At 44.7% G+C, this 22,523-nt stretch overlaps 1 protein-coding gene across 1 annotated transcript in view; it reads left to right on the top strand.

Moving 5' to 3' along the window:
- The window catches only part of TRABD2B (TraB domain containing 2B), a 296,100-nt gene that overhangs the window by 147,231 nt on the left and 126,346 nt on the right, over nucleotides 1-22,523 (top strand). Inside the window, exon 3 of the mRNA XM_056356541.1 lies at nucleotides 13,474-13,620. Within this exon, the coding sequence (XP_056212516.1) occupies nucleotides 13,474-13,620 (147 nt within the window). The remainder of the gene's footprint in view (nucleotides 1-13,473; nucleotides 13,621-22,523) is intronic.

The following is a 22,523-nucleotide window of genomic DNA, read 5'->3' on the forward strand; positions in this document are numbered from 1 at the left end:
TGGCAAATGCAGCCTGGAAGGAATAGAACTACCTTATTTTAGCTGACAGCTTTGGAGAAAACCAGCATTGCTAAGTTTCAAATTAGTGTGGGTAGACACTAATAAGAAAATTTAGGGCTAGCAATTCAGAAGGAATAGTTTATTGCTTTTTGGTTAATCCCTTTTCAATTTCTATCAGCATAGAAAGAGCAGAGCTCTTTCTTTCAGTCATTTGTGCCCAAAGCAAAGTGTGATGAAAACAGGCAAACTAAAATGTAGTAATTTAGCTTCCTAAAAGCAAAGAGGAGAGGTCACCCCAGTAGGAAAGGGGGAAAAAAAGGAAAAGGAAAAAAAAAAAAAAAAAAGAGTCAGAATTTGCAGTTTAACCGAGACTCCATGAAGTCTTTGTCTTAGTAATGTTTGTATCCTAATGCTTTGAATCTAGTATCTTCTAGTTAGCAGAGTTCAGTGAAGAACGTTCCCTGGGTAGTTTCTTTTGCAATCCATTCAATTTTGCCTCTTTGTATTAACTGTCTGACATGTTTCTCAGATGTATTCATGGTTTGGAGTCTTTACTGACTAACTCCAGATCTGCAGCTAGTTTCTAAGTAGTCCTGAGCATTTGTTATTTAAAATCCAATTAATTTTCTTAGAATTTGATAATTAGATCTCAAAATTCTCACATCTTGAGAACAATTTAATGGCAAACATAACTGGCCTTGTACAAAATATAAGCATGGGGCAAGATTTCCTGTCAAGTGAATTAGCAAAGCACGGTTGGGGCAAACTAAGCTGACCAACTTCCATCTGCAGAGAACTTGGTCTATAAAACCACCTGAACCTGCTCCCCATCTCAGCTACTTTAGGGAAGTAAAAAGATCAGACCAGGGAAGAAATGCAGAACAGATGTTATCTTCAAAATGAGCTGATCCCCCACAGGTTTGTGGAGGATGTCATTTCCTACCCCCTGCATCATCCCCTTCTCCTCCTCCAGGGTGTGCATGCAGGTTTTCAGCAGGTGTCAGTCATCAGAATGATGCTAAATTACACCAGCTGAGACTGGCTCTAAAATTCCTTGTACTCCTAGGAGTTAGGCTTAAGAGGTTAAGTCAAAGCTGGAAGTGATTCTCTGTGCTCTGTTAGTACCCACGCCGCTGCTCTGGGATTCCTCACTGGATGCTTTCCCTGCTGTCCTGAGGTAGGAGAGTGGGCTGAAGCCTCTGAGCTCCAGCCCCGCAGTCATGGTCGTGCAAAGGCTGTTACTCATCTGTATTATCCCAGGGCAACAGCAGACAGATTTGCTTGGGGGAGTTGCTGCTTTTCACCTTGGGGTCTCTAGGACATGTCTGAGCGGTGACCCCATGTGCGATGTCTTCGATGGCCATAGGATTTCTGAGAATCTTCCTGGTGAAGCACAGCTGTAGTGGGAACAACCTGCTGAAGATTTATGGAGTGTTTCAGGGGGTGGCAGCGTGTGCTTGCTTGCATGTGAGTGTATTTACAGAGCATCAGTATCAAACAGGCAAGGAAAAAGAGAGGAAGGGGGAAAGGATTTTTTGGGGCTTACTTCTGGGAGTGCATCTGAGGAGTGGGGAGGTGCAGCTGAAGGGGCAGAAAGTGAACCTGAGGCTTATCTCCTTTTCAGGTATTTTCTATGCTGTTGGTATGTGTGGATGAGAATGGTGCCTGAAAATTAATTACTATTTATTTATGTGGGGAAATATCCTACCTTCAGGAATATTTGAAGCTGTGCAAAGAATATTCATCTAGATCCTTTCTTTCTAGTTAGAAGAAAAAAGAAAACCAAAAAGTTACTTGAATGAAGTGATTTCTTCAGAACTTGCCAATTTATGTAAATGTCTTATAGTAATGTCTGATTCTTGACTCTAGCCAGGAGAGCAAAAATCTGTGAATGCTCTTCCCGATTCCATAGCAGCATATCCCCTCCAGCAGCTTTTCACAGGCATTCTCTGACTGAAGTGGAGACTGTTTAGCCTAGGCTTAAAAAAGCCTCAAGCAATATGATCTTCTGGTGCCAATGATAATGAAAATATAGTAGTTGTAGCCGTCTCTTGAAAGATAACCTCCCATAATTCATAAACAACAGAATTGCATTGAAGGAGGGTAATATTTAGTAGGAAGTGTCTGAATTCATCATTCTGACCTCAAAAGCGGATAGTTTGTTACAAATAATGGATTTATTAATTTCTTCTTATCTTGGCAACTTGACTGTGAATAGATTGCCGTTTCCTTGAAGCTATTTGTTTGCTGAATAATTGATGTAAATAACTTTGAATAGTAAGTAACTATTCTTGGCCTTTGCTTAGTTTGGAGGCAAATGCTCGGGTACAAGTTGATGATATTAGAAATTTGAGCTGCTGTGATTTGATGGGTAGGTCACTTGCTTTCTCTGGCTAACTCAATTTGGAATAATTTCTATTAACTTACTCCTCCTGGGCAAAACCCCTGTAGAGTGCAGCAGGGCTGTAACACAGCACAGGGAGCAGACAGCGTTCCCCAGGCCACAAGGGCAGCACCGTGGGGATCTGATGCCTCCTCCTCTTGCCCACATGACCTGAGCAACAGAGGGACAATTTTATATTTTACTTTTTTTTTTTTTTTTTTTTTTTTTTTGCCATCTCTGCCTCGACATTTTCCCTTTGCTGTGTCTCCCTCAGAAAGGCAGCTGGAGCAGGAGTTTGCTGCATTTCTTCCTTGTTAAACCCCTGGCTGCATCTGTAGCTTTTCCGATCTGTCCCCTTCGACCCAGGCCCCGGGGATGGGGCCGGTGGCCGCCGCTCCCCCGGCGCAGTGCAGGCTGGCTGCAGGGCTTGCAGAGAGGGTTGCAGCTCCCCGTGAACACCGCTGTGTATCGGCACAGATGATCGCTGAGAGCTTTTTCAAGGGTCACGTCCAACATGTGGAGGGACCCCAGCAGGCTGCCTCTGAGCGGCGTGGCCATGCAGCTCCAGCCTCAGCCCCTGCAAAGCGCCAGCTTGTCGTCTTGCTGCATTATGATTGACCACCTTTGGTGCCCTTTCCCAGGCTTTGATAAAATATCCCCCCGAGCAGTTGTCTGTAGGATTTTTGTGGCTGTCTGCTGTTACCCTGGGCTATAATCTCACTGCCTAGTTGTGATGGCTTTTTGCTGGAGGAGGAGGTGGCCCAGGGCACACGCTTTTCGCTCGCGTGCTGCTTCTGCACCCAAACCCCCTCTCACTGCCAGCGGGAGGATCATGGTGAGCCCATCCTTTTGGGCCCAGGGATGCTTGGGCCAATGCAGCATCTTTGGTCACAAAAATCATGCCGTTTGTGCTGGGCTCTTTCCTCTGATACTTTTAAGAAACGAGCCTTTTGCTCATGCTGCGGTGTGATGGGCAGCGCACTACGTGCCCGTGTGCAGGCTCTCTCCCAGAGCCGCTACACCAAAACGCGGCGGGCTGGGGCTGCTGCCAGTGCCCCCCAGGTTGTGTGTTTTACAAGGTCTGCGTTACAGCCCTGAAGCTGGTCCTGAGGACATAACTATGAATTTCTAGAAGGAAAGAGGTGTTGCCCTGGTGAGGCCACCCGGGGGCCGCTGTACCCCATAACAGGTGGGATCCCATCAGGCGTCCTGATTAATGACGTGGGGTTTTGCCTAGGTGGGGAAGGCCTGAAGTGAGCAGGCTGCAAGATCAAGCCCTGTGTTTATTAACGGACGTGGGGTACCCCATGCTTGTTCACAGTTTCCCCCAATGGCAAGAGTATTTTGCATAACAAAATTCATTCAAACTTGAGATAATGCTAAGCTAAAAAAAAACACCACCAAACCAAACCAAAAAACCTCCAAACAAGCTCTTATCCCTGATGGGTTCAGCACCTTGCTTCCTCTCAAAGGTTTCCTTTTCTCATGCTGTTCCAATCTTTGACTTTTTTTTTTTTTTTCTTTCCCTGCTGACCTCATGAGGACATAGTCACCTCCAGGCTTAGGAAACGTTCTCTTTCCTACAGCTGCCACCTCGGTCACTCATTCTGGAGACCAGAAAGCTGAGACAGTTGCTGCCCTGAAGTGTTTGTCCTTGGCCAGAGGTTGTAGCTCCATCTGGCTTGCTGGAAAGTGCTCGCCTTCCCAATGGGCTGCAATTTAAGCTCCAGCATGCTGACGTATGTTGAAATTGGCACCTGTTTGTGCTGATACCCCAGGCTGGGAGTTGGAAATTCAGGACGTATATCTTTGTCCCCTTCAGCCGGTCTTGCTGCAGGAGCAGGAGTCTGGAAAGGGGCTGTGCTGGCATCGTGAGGTGTTAAGCTGGGATGGCTGAAGGAGTTAATCTGCTACCTCACTGTAATATAATAGAAAGAAAAACATGCCTGTGGGGCTAGTCCATTTTACTGTGTAGCTTCAGCTGGTAATTAAAAAGAAACAGTTCAAAATTAAGCAGTAATATGAATAAAACCCCAAATTAAATACACCCAGGACAGGTTGCATTTTTCAATGGGTGGATGCTTAGCATATCATGAAGCCAGGCTTTTTTTTAAAAAAAAATATCTCCGGCTGGCTGCCTAAAACTGGGAGTTCCCCAAACCCCTTCAGAGCTTTGGTTTTTTTTCTGCGAGGGTCCCCCTTTCATTGCAGCTCGCTTGTCACTGGGGCCAACTGGTATGCTCCGCTCGGGGCATGTTCCCACATTCCTCTTGTTACAGTGGAGACAAAAAAAGTAATATTGAAACCCCAGATGGGCCCGGTAACAATTTTACCTGTGAGTCAAGAGCGCAAATGTGGTTTCAGGTTCTTGGGAAGGATTTCACATGCCCCCTTTAAAGGTGATGATCTTGAAAGTGGGGACAATGTGCCCATTTAAGGTGGAGGAAAGTGATCGTGGGCACTGCCCGTCGGGCGTCCTGCCAGGCATCGGTCTGGGGAATGTGATTGCTGAGCTAAGGAGCAGGCGGTGACCCTCTCTGTGCATGGGTCGGGCGGCTGGCTACTCTTGAATAGAGTGGTGCAGCCAAGCACGGGATCAGTTTGAGGTGAAGGCCTGGGCAGAAGGGAGGTTGTTGGGAAGGAGCGACAGGAGAAGAGGTATTTTCAACCACAAGCTCCCCAACTGGCAGATTTCCAAAAGATGGGAAGTGTCGTCTGAGAAAAGCTCACCCTCTGCTCACCTCACTTCTTACATTCTTTCCCGAAGTATCTGTTACCAGACACTTTTGGGGGTGTTGGACTTATCTGGGATGACTGCTCTTGTTTCAGTGACGCCTTTGGAGCCTCCGCGGCACCTCTCCTGGAGCGCTGCTCTGCTCCGCAAACCTTCTTATGAACTTCTATTCCCCACAAAACTCTTATGTTACATGGGTGGGGGGGGGATGTCCCTGACTCTGAGGCAGCATTTGGGGTTCTGAATACAGGGGTTTGCTGTTGACTAGTAAGTGGTGAGATACCCACAGGACAGGAATAGCCAAGCTTGCTCGGGTGAGTTGCAGGGAGAAGGCATTTTCTTCAGAACCACTTTTGCTTCAGCTATAAACAAGGGGGGGAAAAAAAAATTCTCCCCTCAAGAGTATGAGTTAATTTTACTGTCTGTTCACCCTTTTGTTGGCAAGATCCAAGCATGCATTCCAGAAGTCTAACTGGTGGCACCTGGACCTGCAAGCCATCACTGCTGGGCAAGGTGTCGGTGACTGGAACATGTTGCACTTCAACCTGAAAAACACTTTCAGGATCAGACTGCTCTGAGTGTAACTCTCTTGGTGCAAATATTTATCTTTTTAGGTAGGTTTAGTCATGAAAGTTGACGTACTGAATTCAGGACAACAGAGAAACTAGACCTATGCATAAATACTGGATGTGAGTAAATCCCGCATACAGAATCCACAAAAGCCATACGTTTAGGCTGCAAATTTAAGAGTTAATTCTAGCCCTTCCAGTGTTTCAGTTTTGATTTGCAAATCTTTCTTCCCATTATTTCTTAATTTGTTTGCCTAAGCTTGAAGTTGAGCATTGACCAAAGCAGAGTGTTATCCTACAGAGTTACTGCTCTGTTACACCATTACTGGTCAGACATCAAGCTGTTATTGGCAAGAGAGACTGTACCAATGTAGTGGTGAGGGCACTGACACTAAAACATCCTTCCACTGTGGTGTGGGGACGGAAGGGGGGAAAGGGAAAAGCACGGAAATTCCCTATCGAAGTTCCTTCCCCCCCCCCCCCCCCCCTTCCTTTCTTCTAACTTAATCAGGACTCTAAGTACCTTTACAAATTTAGAAGAAAAGGTTCCAGATCTTACCCTTCTTCCAGCAGTGCCTGTGGTACAGCTGCTGCTGACTTCAGTTTACATATTTAAAACCTTGTTTCGGGGTGTTTTGACCTATTTAAGGTGGGTGCAGTATTTATAGCATATATATTGGGAACGATACTGTTTCTACAGTGCTGTCAAGGCAGAAATTAACTCCATGGTCTTTGTTTTCTTAATGACCTTGTGTGGGGGAAGACTTGTATCCAAGAGCACAAACTACAGGTAGCTCAGCGATTCTACCAGGTAAGCCACCAAAACCCCAAACAGCTGCTCTCCAGGCGCTGAGTTAACGCTGTGCCTGCCCCAGCCCTGCCAAAGCCAGGAATTCGGTGCAGAAGCAGTAGTGTAGTAGGGTCAGCACAGGGAACGCCTGAGAGCTGCTGTCAACCGGGAGAGCCCTTCGCTGGCTTGGAGGTCTTGGGGCTGAGGGAGTGGAGGTCTTGTGCACGTTGCAGTGTTTTCTGTCTATAAGTTGTTTCTGTTGGTTTTGAATGCCTTGATTCAATCAAAGCACAGAATTTTTTTTTGAAAATAAAATAATTATTTACTTTCGCACGTGCAAGTTCATCACAGTAGCTTTCCATAAAGAGGAAAACATCAGGGGCCTGAGGTCAAGCTGTTGGAAGTCAACTTCAGCAGGAGCTTTGGGTGTGTGGCGCTGAAGGCTGGAGCCCTGGTCTCCCTGCAGCTTTGCTCAGCACCATGAGAAGCAGCCTTAGTCCTGGGGCTGCAACAGCAGCAGCGTGACCGCTCTGCACCAGGCCATGCCCACGTGTCACCGTCGTGGCTCAGCCGGTAGGATAGGTGGTGGTTAGGGGTTTCTCCAAGCACCTTGGTCAGATTCAAACTGTTTTATTAAACTGGTTAATTGGCCGTTTGAAAGGGAGGGGGGGAAAAGCAAGGTCCTTAGGTCTCCGTGGTCAGTGCCAAGCCGCAGACTGTTAACTACTCCTGCCTTTCAGAAGCAATAACTGCGGGTTTGGGGAACATATGGAACCAACTAGCCGAAAGGCTTTTATGAGGAGCTTTAACAGGGGGCACGGTTTGTGAGCAGAAATTCCAGTGGATGAGTTAATAGTTTCACTTTCCTTAGCTGTCCCTTTATAGGAACAACAACAACAAAGTTGTGCACGTTCTTCCCACAGCCCCAGCTGTACAATGTGCCGATGCATCCAGGATTTCGTTTGGACACTGGGGGAGTCCTTTAGTAGACCCCCCGGGACCTGTTTTTTCAGAGCTATTTCCTGATGCTGACCTCATTAGGTGAGTTTCACAGCTCACTAATTCCTAGCAACAGCGCAAGAGATTCGAAGAAAGGGGAAACCCGTCTTCTGGAAAGCAATGGAACTGAACAGATTTGGGCAAACACTTTTATTACTTTTCATTAATCTGGAAAATCAGGGACTTGGGTTATTCTTTTTTTCTTTTTTTTCTGACACCCCCCCCCCCCCAAGTCACTATTTTGACCTGATATTGTATATTTGATTTTCAATTTGACTGCATATAAGGATAACAACAAAAGAAGAACCCCTGAAAAACTGTATACCTTGATATTTATGTTGCAGTTTGTTTTAAACCAAGCAGGAGAGTGGGTATTTCTTTTCTGAAATTGCAGTTTGAGCACCGACACAATATAGTCACTCAAAGGCTTCCAGTAATGCTTATTTAGTATTTGCATTGTGGTGGCACGTGTCCAAAAGAGAAAGTAAAGGAAAACAATAGTTGCCTGCTCAAGAGCTGACATCATAGTATGAAATTTAAGCTTGTTTTTGTGGTATTGTTATTAATCATGGTTCTGTGCAGGGGTCATCCTGTAACTCCAGCTACTGGAGTCCTGTGAATGCAATGTTTGCCGTTCAGCCTTGGTAAGTTTAGGACTGGAAAGTAATTTCTCCCGCATCGCGTGAGAGTGAAATTTGTCTGAGAGCCAGAGTTTGACCTGAGAGCGTTCTCAGGGTTGCCTTTCATTTTCAGGTCTCCTGTATAGCAACACAGCAGAACACAGGTCCATTTGTCTTCAGCCTAGCACAAGATTTGTTGCTTCTATTGTGATTCCTGAATGTGTTATGTATCTTATTAGCAATGTATTTCATAAGAAGGTTTGGGACCGCTCGGGTATCTTACCTGGTAATGAGATTTCCTTGTCTTACTTTACGATGGCATCTCAGATGCCCCCATGAAGCTGTTCTTCCATTGTGGCACTATCTGGGACCTCAGTCAGACAAACTGAAGAGGTGGACCTGGCAACCTTTCCACTTGGTTAGAAATCCCTAGCATTGCCTCCTAGACAAGGTGACAGGCACGGAGTCAAGCTGCCATCAGAGTTTGTCAGAAATTGATTTCTGACAAAGCATGTGAGCATTCAGGATAATCAACCAAAGTCAACTCACCTATGCAAATGTATTAAAAATGTAGAGCTGAAATAAGATAGCTAACTCTGCATCCTTGAGCTGTTGTTTGGTGATGGCCATGGCAAAGAGTCCGGGTACCAAATAGCATCTTTAAGCAAATGAAGCATCTTCTTTCTTCTTTCATTCCATTCAGGACCTTATGACCAAAAGACCTCAAGGCAGCTGACATAAACCAGGCATGATGCCATATTTAATGAGGGCTAATTTGTTTTTTTTTTTTATTTTCTGGGCTTTTTTTATTCTCTTCAGCGAGGGACAAATGCACATAAAATGGATAAGGAGAAATCTTTCCTGTACAAAGGCCATGATTTCCCCTCCTCCAGCTGTCACATAGCGTGAACATGTTGCTGGCCTTCAGGAGCCTTCAGTTGTCCTGTCTGAAGCTGCAGACTCATGTCGCAATGAAACACATGTTAATGTTTGTGAGAGTACCTTGAAACCCACCTGAAACCAAGTACAACGAAGAACATGATTTCTGGTGGAAAGGCTCCAGTGTTCCTAGGCCCGGTCCAGGTATGCATCTGTTCACTTCCTCTCCCAATTTGAAAAGGCCGCAATGTTTTTTTAGATCTGTTTCTGCAGATTGGGTTTACTTGCTTAGAAGCCAAATCTCATTAAAATCACATAAAACCAAAACTCGAGCCTCTCCCACAGGCTTGCAAAATGAAGCTCAGACTGTCCCAAGGCAACTTGCACCATGGCTGATAGCAACACTTTCATGCAATGCCAGCCTCGAGACCTAATGCAGTCGTGTCTGCTTGATTTATATGTGGGATTTGGAGGTTTTCTAATGTTTCATCTTTTTGAAGTTGAAAGTTAAACACCTTAAACATTCAAGCTGATTTATAAGTGAGGTAGACTTCTGTAACCCATGCTTTCTATTCATGTGTGACTCCTGGCTCTGTAACCGTGGGGGTGGAATAGTGTTTGAGTGTCAAGGTGATCAGTAAAGCTGTTGGCTGTGGTCTTACTGGCCTCGTTTGGTCTCTAATGGAGGCCTGTGATGAACTTGCATGTAGGTGCCAAAGGCTGGTCTCTGCGGATTTCGTTGCGACTGCAGTGCCTGAGATCACAGCAGCAAAAGAGCGAAGGCTGAAGCGAGGCAGCAGCACAGGTACTGCTGGGCGGCACTGGGAACAGCTGGCAGGAACATAACCGACCAGTCTTGTTCACCGAGCAATGAAACCTGGGGTTCCCACAGACCTCCCCCCTGCTGGGGATCCCTCAGCTGAAGTCACCAGGGATGCAAGAGCTCTTCACTGTCCCCTTCGCATCCCCTCTGACCTTCCCATGGAAGCAGTGACTGGTCCAGCCCCCTTATCCTGGAGATGGCCATGGTCTGTGCAAAACAGCTCCTGAGAAGTCTGGACTAGTGGCTCCTGATGCTATGTAGGATAAGAGAGGTACCCATTCTCTTAGGCAGTAAAACTGGACCCATAGGTCTGCTCTGAGGGCTGAGCTGGTGTCTCCAAACACTCGGATAAAATCTGCGTTGGGCTGCTGCTTTGCATAGGAGAACGAGACCGGTTGGCTAGGAAGGCTTCCTCCTGGCAGGCTGAAAAGGCCTTTGTCTTGTGTGTGGTTGATGGGTCACAAATGGGGGCCAGAGGCAGCTGTGCAAGAACGGCTTTCGAAGCACGCCAGTGTGAGCTCCATAAATTGCGTGGATAAAAATGTGCTTTCCCAGAGCCAGTCATAACTTCCCATCACTTCCCAGAGCAAATACTGTCTGCTCTCTTTATTAGGTGGGACTGTGTATAGGCAGTCGCTCTAAGTGTGTTTGTTTTGAAGTCACCAGTTGCTCAGTAATCTCGGGCACCTCTGGGAGATTTAACTCGGATAGAGGTTTAGGCTGGAGGTCATGGGGTCACCGATACTGAGATGGAGAGAAAGGAAGGAAGCGGCATTGTTTTTGTGGCCTTAACTGACCAGTAAGGAAAAATAAATTCAGGTTTTAAGATGGCTTTAATGTGACTCTGAAGGAAATGCTCTACAAATCCAGCCAACGAACAGGTGACTGGGATGAGACCCCACTTCTCTTTAAGTTTGTTTTGAGCTGCCCAACCAAAACCCGTGGTGGTTACGGCTTGATTAAGACTTCTCTAGAAATCTGTTTGAGTGGTTACAGTTTTCCTTCAGCCTATTCAAGTGGTTGAGTTCCTAATTTTAACTTCTAAAATAAAATCTGGAGTTGCTTTTCGGGCAGCAGTTTGAACCCAGCGAGGAGCCCTCCCGCAGTGGTAGCAGCATGCTGGGGTTTGGCTGGTGGCCAGCATCACCTCTAGGTCCCAAAGCTGCTCAGGGGCAGAGAGCAGGGACATGAATGTCCTGATGTCTGGGGTCCACTGCATGGGGGTCCATCTACTGCTGTAAACTCCAAATAACTCATTTGCACTCGTGGGGAGTCTTGGTGTCTTACAAGAAGTGAACTCAAACTGTGGGTTTTTCTGCAGGCCAGCACTTGTTCTCAAGGAACATACAGGCAATTTTCTTTTAAGACCTCTATCCTTCTGCAAGGGTGACTGAAAGCAGCTAATAGGCTCCAAATTTATTAGGAGGAGACAGGCAGACAGACCCAGAGCATGAATGCGCAGCGCTAGTTTCCCCAGGAAGCCAGAATAACAAAAAAACAAACAACCAAAAGCAAAAACAAAAGAAGGAAAAATAAAGGCATTGAGAGTAAAGTAAGAATTTGTTTATCACCTTCTCAATAATTTATCATAAACCACACTGCCTTATCCTCAGGGTCTGTTAGTGGTTTGTATATATGTGTGCCTGTGTGTATACAATTTTTGTATATAAAAATCCAGCAACATCCATTGTTCAAAAAATCAAAGATGAGAAGGATTTTGCTAAAAGCATTTTCGGAAAACCTTTGCTCTCAGTTTTCCTGTCAACGTTTTTCTGAACTTTTATTTTTATTAGCCAAAATGTTTAGAATCCCCAGGAAATCCTGGGATGAAACATTTCCTCTTCGAACTGTAGCCCTTAGGGGAAAAAGAAAAAGCTCAGATCCTTTCAAAGGTTAGAAATTTTTCAAACTGTATTTTTTACAGATTTTTTAAATTAGAGAAAAACTAGGTTAGGAAGATGCTTAACTTCAGGCTGTTGTCCTGGGAAAGATTGATCTCTTTGTTGAAAAGCCTGAAGAGACCCTTAGATCTGGGCAAGGAAATCTTTTAGGCTTGGATCTTAATGGGGAACCGATTGCCGAATTGAGGTATAACAGGTTCAGTTGAAAGACCATTTTTATATTTTTTAAAAGTAAATTAAAGAATAACATTTGCTTTTCCTCAGCTAATTTCTGTATATTAGTTAGTATGTAACAGCTTTGTATTAAGAGGCAGTTGATACACTGGAGATTATAATGACATCATCATCATCATTGTTGTTGTTATTATTATCTTAGATCATATTTGTTATCTACCTGAGGTTTTGTAGGAGTAAATCCAATTTATTTTCCTTTCCTTCGGATAAACTTCAATGGGGGTCACAATTTTAAACTAGTAAGAACTTCCGTCCCGCAAATACATATGTACGTTGTTAATTTTAAGCTCCTCTGGGGTTCACCACTTAAAGCGGGTTCGGTTGCTTGAAGTGAAGAAGGTAAGTAAGGGTATGTGTCCCAGGTGCAGCCTAGCTGGAGCTCTGCACGATTACTTTACCTGGGGTTTGAGGTGATGGTCCTTCTTTGGGATGGATAGGGCACTGCTGTTCTAAAGGAAAGAAGCTGAAAATGTGACGAAACGTGAGGCTGAGGGATGCAGGAGTGTTTTCATGAAAAATGACACATCAAAATAATTTTTAAGAGTTCTAAATCTGCAGTCACTACATACCACTTTATTTTAGGAAAAGTGCATTTATTTATTTATGTAATTTGTGGCAAACTGTCTTAACTGCTGTTCTGACTTATTCATCTACTTTTTATCAAGTTTCTTTGGAGAGTTCTTGGAAAGCTGAACATGAAAATCCCAGACTTGGTGGTTCAGTAACTGGTATAAATTACTCCCACAGTCTATCACAAATAAAAAAAGATTTGTGGTAATTTGTATGGAATTTAATAGCCTTTTTGATAATACAAGGAAAAAATACCATCTTTAAGGAGGTGTTGGTGGGGTTTGGGGTTTTTTGTTACTTAAATTTACATAGCAAAAGAGTGCTTCTGCTTTTTTGGTATTTGCAAGTTGGAACGGCGACATTTGCCGGGTCTGCTGGGGCAGCGTTACAATTCAGTAACTCTGGTCACTTTGCAGAAGGGTGGGTGAAGGGGGAAAGGCTGAAGGAGAGAGGCTAATAATGAATTTCCTAAAGCTTCTGCTACTAACAACATGCAGAAAGTCCCAGTACAACAACCGTGACTTCAGAAGTTCCAAAGGTCTTGATTTTTATCAAAAACCTTCCAGCTGAGTTTGGGCTTTGGAGTTAGGCTGGCAGACAGGAGTCGGAGGCAATAGTTTCCCAGTTTAGGGCTTTTTCATTCCAATGTGTCTCATGTAGCCCAGTAGTCAGCACAGGCAGCCTAAAAGTTCTCAGACGGTGACCTCTGAGCGATATATGTATGTTGTGAAGTTATACTTTACGTGGAATACCAAGGGGGTTATAATAAGGTCTTCTGCTAGTAGGAGACTTTGCATCTGGCTCCCCTTCCAGCTGGCAATGCCTAAAGACCAGCCCGTGTTACTGTGGGCCAGAATGGGTCAATGGACTTCTGGTGCAGGAGCAGCTTTCAAAGTTTGGCCTTTTAGGCTGTGCTGCTTTAGTTCCTAATATCTTTAACTTCTCTTTTTTACTTGTCTGCCTTTCTACAGGTGCTGTTTGCTCTAAACCAAACTCTGCTCCAACATGAAAGTCTCCGAGCGGGCAGTTTGCAGGCTCCATATACCACTGAAGATCTCATCAAGCATTATAACTGTGGAGACCTGAACGCTGTCATATTCAACCATGACACTTCTCAGGTAAGTAAAACTGTTGCAGATGGGCCAGCTAATTGAGCACAGATCAGCTGTCATCATCTTACACGCTGTCTCCTCTTTCCCCTTTTCCTTTTCATGCTGTGTGTTTTCTTCCCACGTGTGCCTCAGTTGCCTGGTGAGAGGGTTTTCCTTGGTACTGTGTGGGCTCTGGGGAATCATGGAGTCACTGAGGTTGGAAAAGACCTTTAAGATCATAGACTCCGACCATTAACCTGGCACTGCCAAGTCCACCACTACACCATGTCCCTAAGCACCACATCTACACACTTTTTAAATGCCTCCAGGGCTGGTGACTCCAGCATGTCACTGGGCAGCCTGTCCCAGTGCTTGGCAGCCCGTTTGGTGAAGACATTTTTCCTGATGTCCAATGTAAACCTCCCCTGGTGCAACTTGAGGCCGTTTCCTCTTGTCCTATTCCTTGTTACTTGGAACAAGGAATGGGCTGCCTGGAAAACTTTCCTAGGAATGTGCCTGAAACAAAGTTAATCATGGATGTTTGTAGGGCTGTTGAGTGTAGTCCCCTCCTTAAGGGGGGTGGGGGGAGCGGAACATCTTTGTAATATTTGAACTTATATATGAAGAGGAAGTGAACATTATGTAAATATTATAAAGTAAGTAACTTCTCAAACATGTCATAATTCCGTAATTTTGCATGTGTCTCAGGCAGCCCTTCGGTCTCTGTTTATCTTAGCTATCCAATGCAACTAACAACTCTTGATGGAACAGAAATCTGCTTTCCCAGACCAGTTTGATAGTTTGTGGTAAACTCTGAGATTCTCATTTAATACGTAGGTTCCCCTCTCCTTTCCCATTAAGTCTATGGAAGCTTGGTCTTTGGGTGTCACCACCTGCCTGTCCTTTTTTGATAAATGTTCCCAGGTTCATGTCTCGGGTGCAGTGACTAACTTAGAGGGGACCTACATAAACTTTGGCAGCCACGGTATTATATATGTTTTACCAATGAAAGTCTGTTTAATCATGGTAGCGTTTTAGCATTAGCAAATGCAAATCAAGGGTAACTATGTGACTTCAAGGGAGAGCTGAGAGAAACTCAGTTTATCAGGTTGAGATAAATTCAACCAATAGTTGATTGAGGCAGAGGTCTCCGAGGCATCTTACCTCGCCATCAGTATCTTGAGTTGCGCAGGGCTCTGTGGGCCTCTTGTTTCTTAGAGGAACAGCTGGGGAAGTGAGGAGGGCCCCAACCTGGCTGTAAGGTATCGGGGTCTCCCAGACAGACTCCACAGCCTGGGTGTTTTCCCAGAGGTCTTGTATGCCTCTCTGAGAAGTTCCAGGTAGAAATGCCAAAGACACCCGGCAGCACCTGGAGCTGCTCTGCCGTGTCACCTGTCACAGAATTAGCCTGCCCCTCGACAGGAGCAGAAAGACATCAGCCTAGATAATTGGAGGTCCCCTTAAATTCTGGACAAATGGTCATGTCTCCTCTTTTTTCCCCTGTCTGGTTATCATTTCCAAATAGTAGTAAGAGTGGTGGATGGTAATGAAGGGGATAAAACCCCTTTGCTGTCCAGTTAATCCAGCCCTAGAAAGCAAAGCGTTGTTTTTAGCATGACTAAGCCAGGCCGTGACAGGGTGGTTAACATGGCAGCACTGCGTCAGGAGTCTGTGCAGTACCAAAGCTGCCAGAGCTGTTCATTCTGGTCAGCCTTATGCTGAAAAGTAAAGGGAGAAAGCAACTCGGGTAGGAATACATCTCTGAAGATGGCGGGGGGGGGTGAGCTGGAAAAGGTAGAGAGCTCGTGACTTTAGAGGAACCTGGAGAAGTCAGTGGTGGTAACTGTGCTTGCAGTGTGGAGGCACAGCACACAAGATAAACACATAATGGTTTTGGAGAAATAACTCTTGCAAGATGTGGTGGTATATTTGCCATGGATGCAATGGAAGGTCTACTAGTTGGTAAAACCATGAAGACAGTCCTGGCACCTGAACGTTCTGTGTCATCTTTTAATCTCTGTCAGTGTAATTTCCCTGGCGATAAAGCCTTTGTCCCCGAGACAAGCTGTAGCCGTTCACATCGCTTGCATTGACTCGCAGGCATCTGTGATTTCGTGTCACCATGTCCTATAACAGACCTGTGGGTTAGACTAGAGGGGAAAATACTGCTGTGAAAATTTCTTCATCCCTGCAAATTGTTGGATCAAATGTGAGTTTAAAAACAGTCTTAAAGAAAGAAGAAAAAAAGCCCGCAACCGATCAGAGTCCAAGCGCTGGTGTTAGTCATGGTCCCAGAGTGTGCGCAGTTGATAGAGATTATAACACTTATGGGCCATGGAAAATTGAATTCCCTATATGTATACTAGTCCCTGCAGAACTCTAAATGTTGTGGAGTATTTTCATCGTATTTTCCTCTTGTGGTTTGTTGTTTTTAATTTTGGTAAAGAGGGTTTTGTTTGGTAGTGTTTTTTTAAACCAGCTTTATACCATTTATTTTTAATGGCAAGCAGAACAAAACAGAAAATTAAAACCTAAAATAAACTCCCCATTCAGGTCAACTTTTGCCAGTTGTAGTCGTTCCAAAGTTTATTCTGTGTTTTTTTGTAAGGATGATAGACTCTGTCTGCCACAGCGGGTCTTTGCCATTGGGTTGCCAAATTAGATTAGCCTGGCATCCATGCAAATCTTGGGAGACAAGTGTTGCTGTTTTTAGAAGGTGTGCCCATTCTTCCATGGTACCAGCTGCTGGTCCAGCTCCTCAGGGGTCTGGTGAGTCCTTGGAGCTGGTACCATTAACACAACTTTGAAATATCACATAGAAAGAAACAGAAGAGCAGAAATGGAGTTGCGAGACTCAATGCTTATGTGAATGGTGGAGGCCAGGAACTCAGCTCCATCCCATGTGGCCAAGGAGACCTGCAGAAGGCTGTGACTCACTCTTTGAGGATTCATTTGGGGTGTTTATAAGGTTACTAGTGCCTGCTTCTCCCTTGAAAGTTAGTGGGAGCTGCAGAATAAAGGTGAACCCATCCATGAGTTGTCTCAGTTCAGAGCCATTGGTTTAGGTCACTGTAATGAACTGAGAAGCAGCTGAGAAAGTCTTAACATCACTGTGGGGACGGTGGTGGTGGGTATTTGTCTAGGTGCAGTAACTTCCTAAATTCATCTAGTCTGAATATTGGGAGATGGAGCATCTTCAGTAGCCATCTGCAAGATGCTGAGGTGCCTTTAGAGCAAAACATATCCTGGTGCAGAAAGAAGGACCAGAAGGAGAAATACTAACGCTGTTGACTCAAGATGTTACAGATGAGTTTCTTGAACCTCTTCAGCCTCCCCAAGGGAGTTTGGTGCTAAAAAACTGCACATTTCCCAATCTTGTTGACTCCTATGGCATTTGAGGGAAAGGGCTGAGATTTTCTGGGACCAAGACTGTACCAGGCGGGCGGGTGCACCGAAGGGATGGTGCTGGGAAGAAAAGTGCAGGGAAAGGTATTTCCTAGACTGAAGCAGGACCTTGGGCACCAAGTCAGAGGGCAGCTCCTCTGGCACCCAGGGACAGGGACGGGACCACCCCAGGGAGGTGCTGCCTGCCTTGGGGTTGGGAAGCCTGGCTTAGCCAAGGGAAGGTGCCCAAAATGGAGGTGTGTGAGCAGGGCCCCTGATTCCTGACATTTTCCTGTCCTAGAGCCATCAGCACTGATGACAGTGGAGGACCAAACAAATCCTTCTCAGTTTTGGTGGGTTTGAGGTTTCTTGTTTCTTATTATTTTAAATTGAGAACAGTGAAAGGGGGAAACACCTCTGCTTTCCTGTGGCTATATTACATTCCTCGTTCCTTCCTCTCTCTCTTTTTCTTAAATTTTGTTTCCAAGCACCATTTTTCCAAACATATAAATCCTTATTTAAACTTAATAAAACTTTAAGGGGCTGAGTTTAGTCAGTTAGACTATGACCCAAAAGTGGAGTAGGAAACATCTCCTACAGCCTTCTGCAAACACTTGATTCTCTTGTGACTTATGCAATCAAGAGGCTTATGTTGGAGTTTCTGGGCAGAGAGACAAAATGATACCAAAGAGAAAGTATTCTAAGTTCAAGATAGGATAAGCGTATTTTCTGCTCTTCCCTCCCTCAGACTTTTTCCCCTGAAAGAAGTCATACTTTTTTTTCTCTGCTTTAGAAAAAAGTTCCCTACAAGCAAAAATACATTGGATTAGATCAGTAACGTTAACTTCTCTATTCTGTCTGACACTCTCACAGGGTAATTGAATTCACTGTGTCCAGACATGTTAAAATGTAAAAAGTCTGCTAGTGCAAAATTAGAAAATTATCTACCTCTGGAGGATACTGTTTCTTACCTGAGACAGCTAAGAAGTTGCCTAATGACCTGAAGCCTTGGTGAAGAGAAAGCAGGGTGCAGAATCTTGTATTTTGTTCCCTAAACCTGACTTAAAGGTCTTTATTCAAACATAAATGTCAGGGATATCTTGAACTGGTTCCTTGCTGTGCTGGGTTTTGAGCTATTCAGTGTTTTCAGGACAATGCTGTAAAGCAGAATTCCTCTTTGCCAGCATGGAATGAGCTGGTTCTGTGTTTCTTTATATTCTTATATACGCTTTGTTAAGAGGAAAACTGAAAAGCCAAGGCTGAGATCTCTTCTCCTTCAATCTTTCCCAAAAACCTGTGGTCTCCAGCTATTGTTCTTCTGTCCTTAGCCATTCTCCTGGCCTGAGGAGAGGCTCCTGTCCCAGGAGAACATGGGTTCTCCTCTCTCATTACTGGTCTGGCAGATCAGAGGCCTGCAGCTATTTTATAGACAGCTTTCTGCAAGCCAGTTTCTACTTCTTGCATGCTTGTTATTTGCCTGTCCCATTGAGGCTTAACAGTGCAACATAAGAGTCATACCTGCCACTTGTAAGGCGTCTTTCATCTAGAGCCCTTATGGTTTGTGTGTTAGACTGGATTGAAAGCCCACTGAATAATGGCGAACATGTCATGCCTGCAGCAGGCTTTCTATGAGTCCCCATGGGCCCAGCCATCGTTGGGTATCAAAATGAAGAAACCACACTGGGCCAGTGACTAACCCAGTTTACGGGCTTTATGCTCACTTGAGTATAACGATCTTCTTGTTGCCCAGAGAGGTAAGGCCTTGGCTCCATCCTACACAGAAAAGCAAGCCACTCAATGAAGTGGCTTGGCAGTTACCAAAGCCTGCAGACATGCCTCGACCCCTTTCAGGTGCTCAGGGACTGCTGTGCCTCCTTCTTCAAGCTGTGTCCACCAGAAACAACGGAGCTTTTTGTATTAGAATGGTGTCACCTGTATCTTGACTTGCCTCTGCTTCATGTGCACATGCAGTGTTTAGGTTGCAGGTGTTGCCTTCCTTCTTGAAAGGCGTGTGATGGTCCTGATAACATGACATTAGAGATCCATACACTAATCCCATGCCAGTAGTCCTTAAACTAAAGAAGAAAAGCTTTAGTGCCTCACTTCACGAGGCACCTGCTGTTTATAAATGGCCAGGTTGTGTTATGTACCCCTCTTAAAAATGTTACTGTCCTGCATTTAAAACCTGTCCTTTAAGATTTACAGGTCCTGATAATTGTAATTACATCATTAACTTGCCCTGTTCTCATTCTGGATAAAATACAACTGGATTTCTGGCTCACTTCTCAAATCAATGAAGACTGTCTGTGGAATGCCCCAGCTTCAATAACTGCAGAAACACACAGCTGAGACCATTAGGTAGAGTGTTGAATGACAAGCAGACCTAATTTGTCCAAGGAATGGAGTTTTATCTAGGGCAAAGGAAGATAAATCCATAAACCAAAGGCACAGCTATTGTAACACAACGCTTTGGAAGCACCTTATCGTTTTCAGCTGTAACAAAGTGCAGACGAACTGGCACAGCCTCTCGTTATTCCAGGGAAAATGATTACAAGCTTTCCAGCGAAGCAAGTGCAAGGTTGTCCCGGGTGCCAAGGGAGCCAGTCCCACGGGTTTCTCATTCTGGGTCCAGGCAAAGGGTCAGTAACACTTCCAGGAGTGTTTGTTGAAGTGACATTGACAACAGTCCTGATGCTGCCCAGGTGTTTGGCGACACGCGTGCTCAGCGCCGTGTGCGCCCCGATAGCAGGCAGAGCACGTCTCCCACCTTCTCCTCTTTGGGCTGTAGCACGAGATGCTGCTGGAGAGAAGTTGCCTTCCCTAGTTCAGAAGAGCTCCTGGTCTGCTGCGGTGGGATCATACTTTCTTTCCACTGGCACCTGAGTTACAGCTTTGTGTCTTGGTATATTGTGAGCATTTGGAAGTAAAAAACCAGAGGTGCAGCCAAGATTTTCAGAGTCTAATTTTCATATTATGTCAGAACAGGATTCCAGATTGGAGCAATATTATATTTTGGCTTATGTGTTTCAGAAAATTGGTTACAGATCCAGATTGTGAGAGTTCAGTCTACTTGTTGATGACAGTGCTGGGGAAAACACTGGGGAGACTTTTTTATTAATAATCTGGAATGTGCCCAGATAATTTTTGTGCTGAGGGTTTTGAAAATAGGTTCTTGCTTGAAAATTTTCATTGTGTGTTTGCCTGTAGAGTTCTCTTTCCTTGAAAGTCCTTCCTTCCTCTTTCCAGTTTCCATGGAGAAAGCAATAGGAGAAGAGGGAAAGAGAAATTGGAACAAGACGTTTAAAGGCAAAGATTTTTCTTTCAGACTGCTGCATTATTAGAAAAGGAACATATTCACTTACAGAAAAGGGCCGATTTACATTAAAAACATTTAAGGATTGTTGACTACCTGTATTTATTAGTAAGGGAATCAACTATAAAAGAGTATGAAAGACTGATAGCTAGAAACTTTTGGAATTCAAGGTAGTAGCATGCTGCTTTCTGTGCATTGCTGTGTGTTTGCTGTAAAGCATTTATTATCCCTTCTTTTTAAAGAGCTGGTTTATGAAGTGTTTCTTGGAAAGACTTGTTCAAGAGAAATGAAAAAGACTTGTTAGGTTTTTAAACAATATCTTGTGGGTTGAATGTACAAAATGCGTTTTCTGCCTTTGTGTTTTATCCGGAAGATGTATTTGTCACCTCATTATGACAGGGAGGGGAAAAGGAGCAGGACAAGGGGACAATTTGGCAAGATTAGTATTAGACATTATCTGAAAAGGCTGTGTTGTCGGGTACTCCTTGACACAACATTTCCTGGTCTGACACCATTGTGTGTTACCAAATAGCAAACACCATAGATCAGGTTCTCCAGTGTAAACTGGTTGAGCTCTCCGATGGTGGCTTCAGACCTGGACCTTCTTTTCTCCCCTCTGGGACAGTTGCTGGCTGGTAAACCCAAAGTCCAGGCTTATACAGTTCCACCAGCTTAGATGCAAAGCTGTCAGTTTCAAGGGCAACTTAATTTGTCTCTACTTCACTGACTTCATCTGAACTATTCCTTATTTTTCTCCTGACTGGCCCCCATTCCATTTCAAAATGCTTTCTTGGAGGTGTTCTGCATCTTTATGTCCTATGATAGATATCTCAAACAACCTCAAAAAAAAAAAAAATTAGTTCAAAAGTCATCATCCAATTTGTTCCAGGTACCAGCCCAAGCTTTCTAGTTATGATGGTTGGATTGGGAGTAGCCTGGATTTCTGCTAGGATGGAACAGGAGGGCAGGGCTATCTCCACACGGCACTGCCTTGCAGTGTCAGCCCTGGAGGTCTTGTGTTCAGTCCAGCTGCTGTTGTGTTACTAACCACCTTTTTGCTCCTTGCTAATTTATGTGATATTTTGCAAGCCATATCTTTTGGATCACACTTGCCTTGGGTTAAAATTCTGCTGGAAACTTCGCGTAAATATTCAGGTATTCCCTAGCATCTTACTAAGGAGGGATGGGAGGAAACTCATTGAAGAGCCCTGAACAATATATATTCAAGACAACTGAACCTGAGTTTGTACCCACTACTGACCAGCTGTTCTCCCACTGTGTAATGGAAGACAAAATGAAAAATACCTTTGGAAAAAAAAATTGCAATACTTTAATAAACCAACCCCAAAACCAAACCTTCTGGCCCCAGTATTTTCTCTTTATTGCCCTGCTTTGCCCTTTGATCGGTATCTTTACTTGGGTGTCATGGCAATATAATAGGTGATGGTTTTAGTGTCAGAACAGGAAAAAAATATTCTTTGTCAAAGGAAACAAAGCATTTGGAAGGGAAATAGAAAAACTTGAACTTTTCCATATGTTTGCAAGCTCGTGAAAGCTGGCCTCAAAAAAATCCCAATGTAAAAGGGATTTTAAATGGGGCAGGAATATCATTAGGTAGTTGAGATTTACCCTTCCCACTGAAACCCAAACCTTTATTTGCATACAGTGCAGGCTTGTCATCCCCATTCAATTAATGAACAGGTCCCTGTAATCTGGTCCTAAATATACACTGCATAGCTGGGTGAAGCTTGCAGAAAGGGGGCTGGGATCATTGTTCTGACTGTGTTTTGTTAAGACTTCTTTAATCAAAACATACATTCAGATAGAGGGGCCGGCTGCATATTTTGGCATCGCTACCAAAGGGAGCAGGGACAGGGTTGGGGTGGGGAGGGAGGCCTTGGGGGGAGAGGTTGGTGGTTCTTGTCCTGTCCCCCTGTCTTTCCCCCCCCCCCCCCCCCCCCCCCCTCAGCCCCAAAGTGCTTGGAAAGCAACTATTTAACTGGTGTGGAAAAACAAATAGAAAACATACATGGAGGTCATGACTTCTCAGGGATTTGTTGAAAGTCTTTTTTAGCAGGGATAAAAGTATCGCCCTCCAAGGTGTCTGTGAGATTGCAGGGCCCATCCTCGCGGCCCTTCTGCTTCTCCTCTCCCCCCACCCCCCATTTTTTTTTTTTAAAGTGTTTTCCTTCCACAGGAGAAGGTAGAATGAGGCAGGACACACACGTGTGGT

This window comes from Falco biarmicus, chromosome 11 (assembly GCF_023638135.1).
Source record: "Falco biarmicus isolate bFalBia1 chromosome 11, bFalBia1.pri, whole genome shotgun sequence".
Lineage (NCBI taxonomy): Eukaryota > Metazoa > Chordata > Aves > Falconiformes > Falconidae > Falco > Falco biarmicus.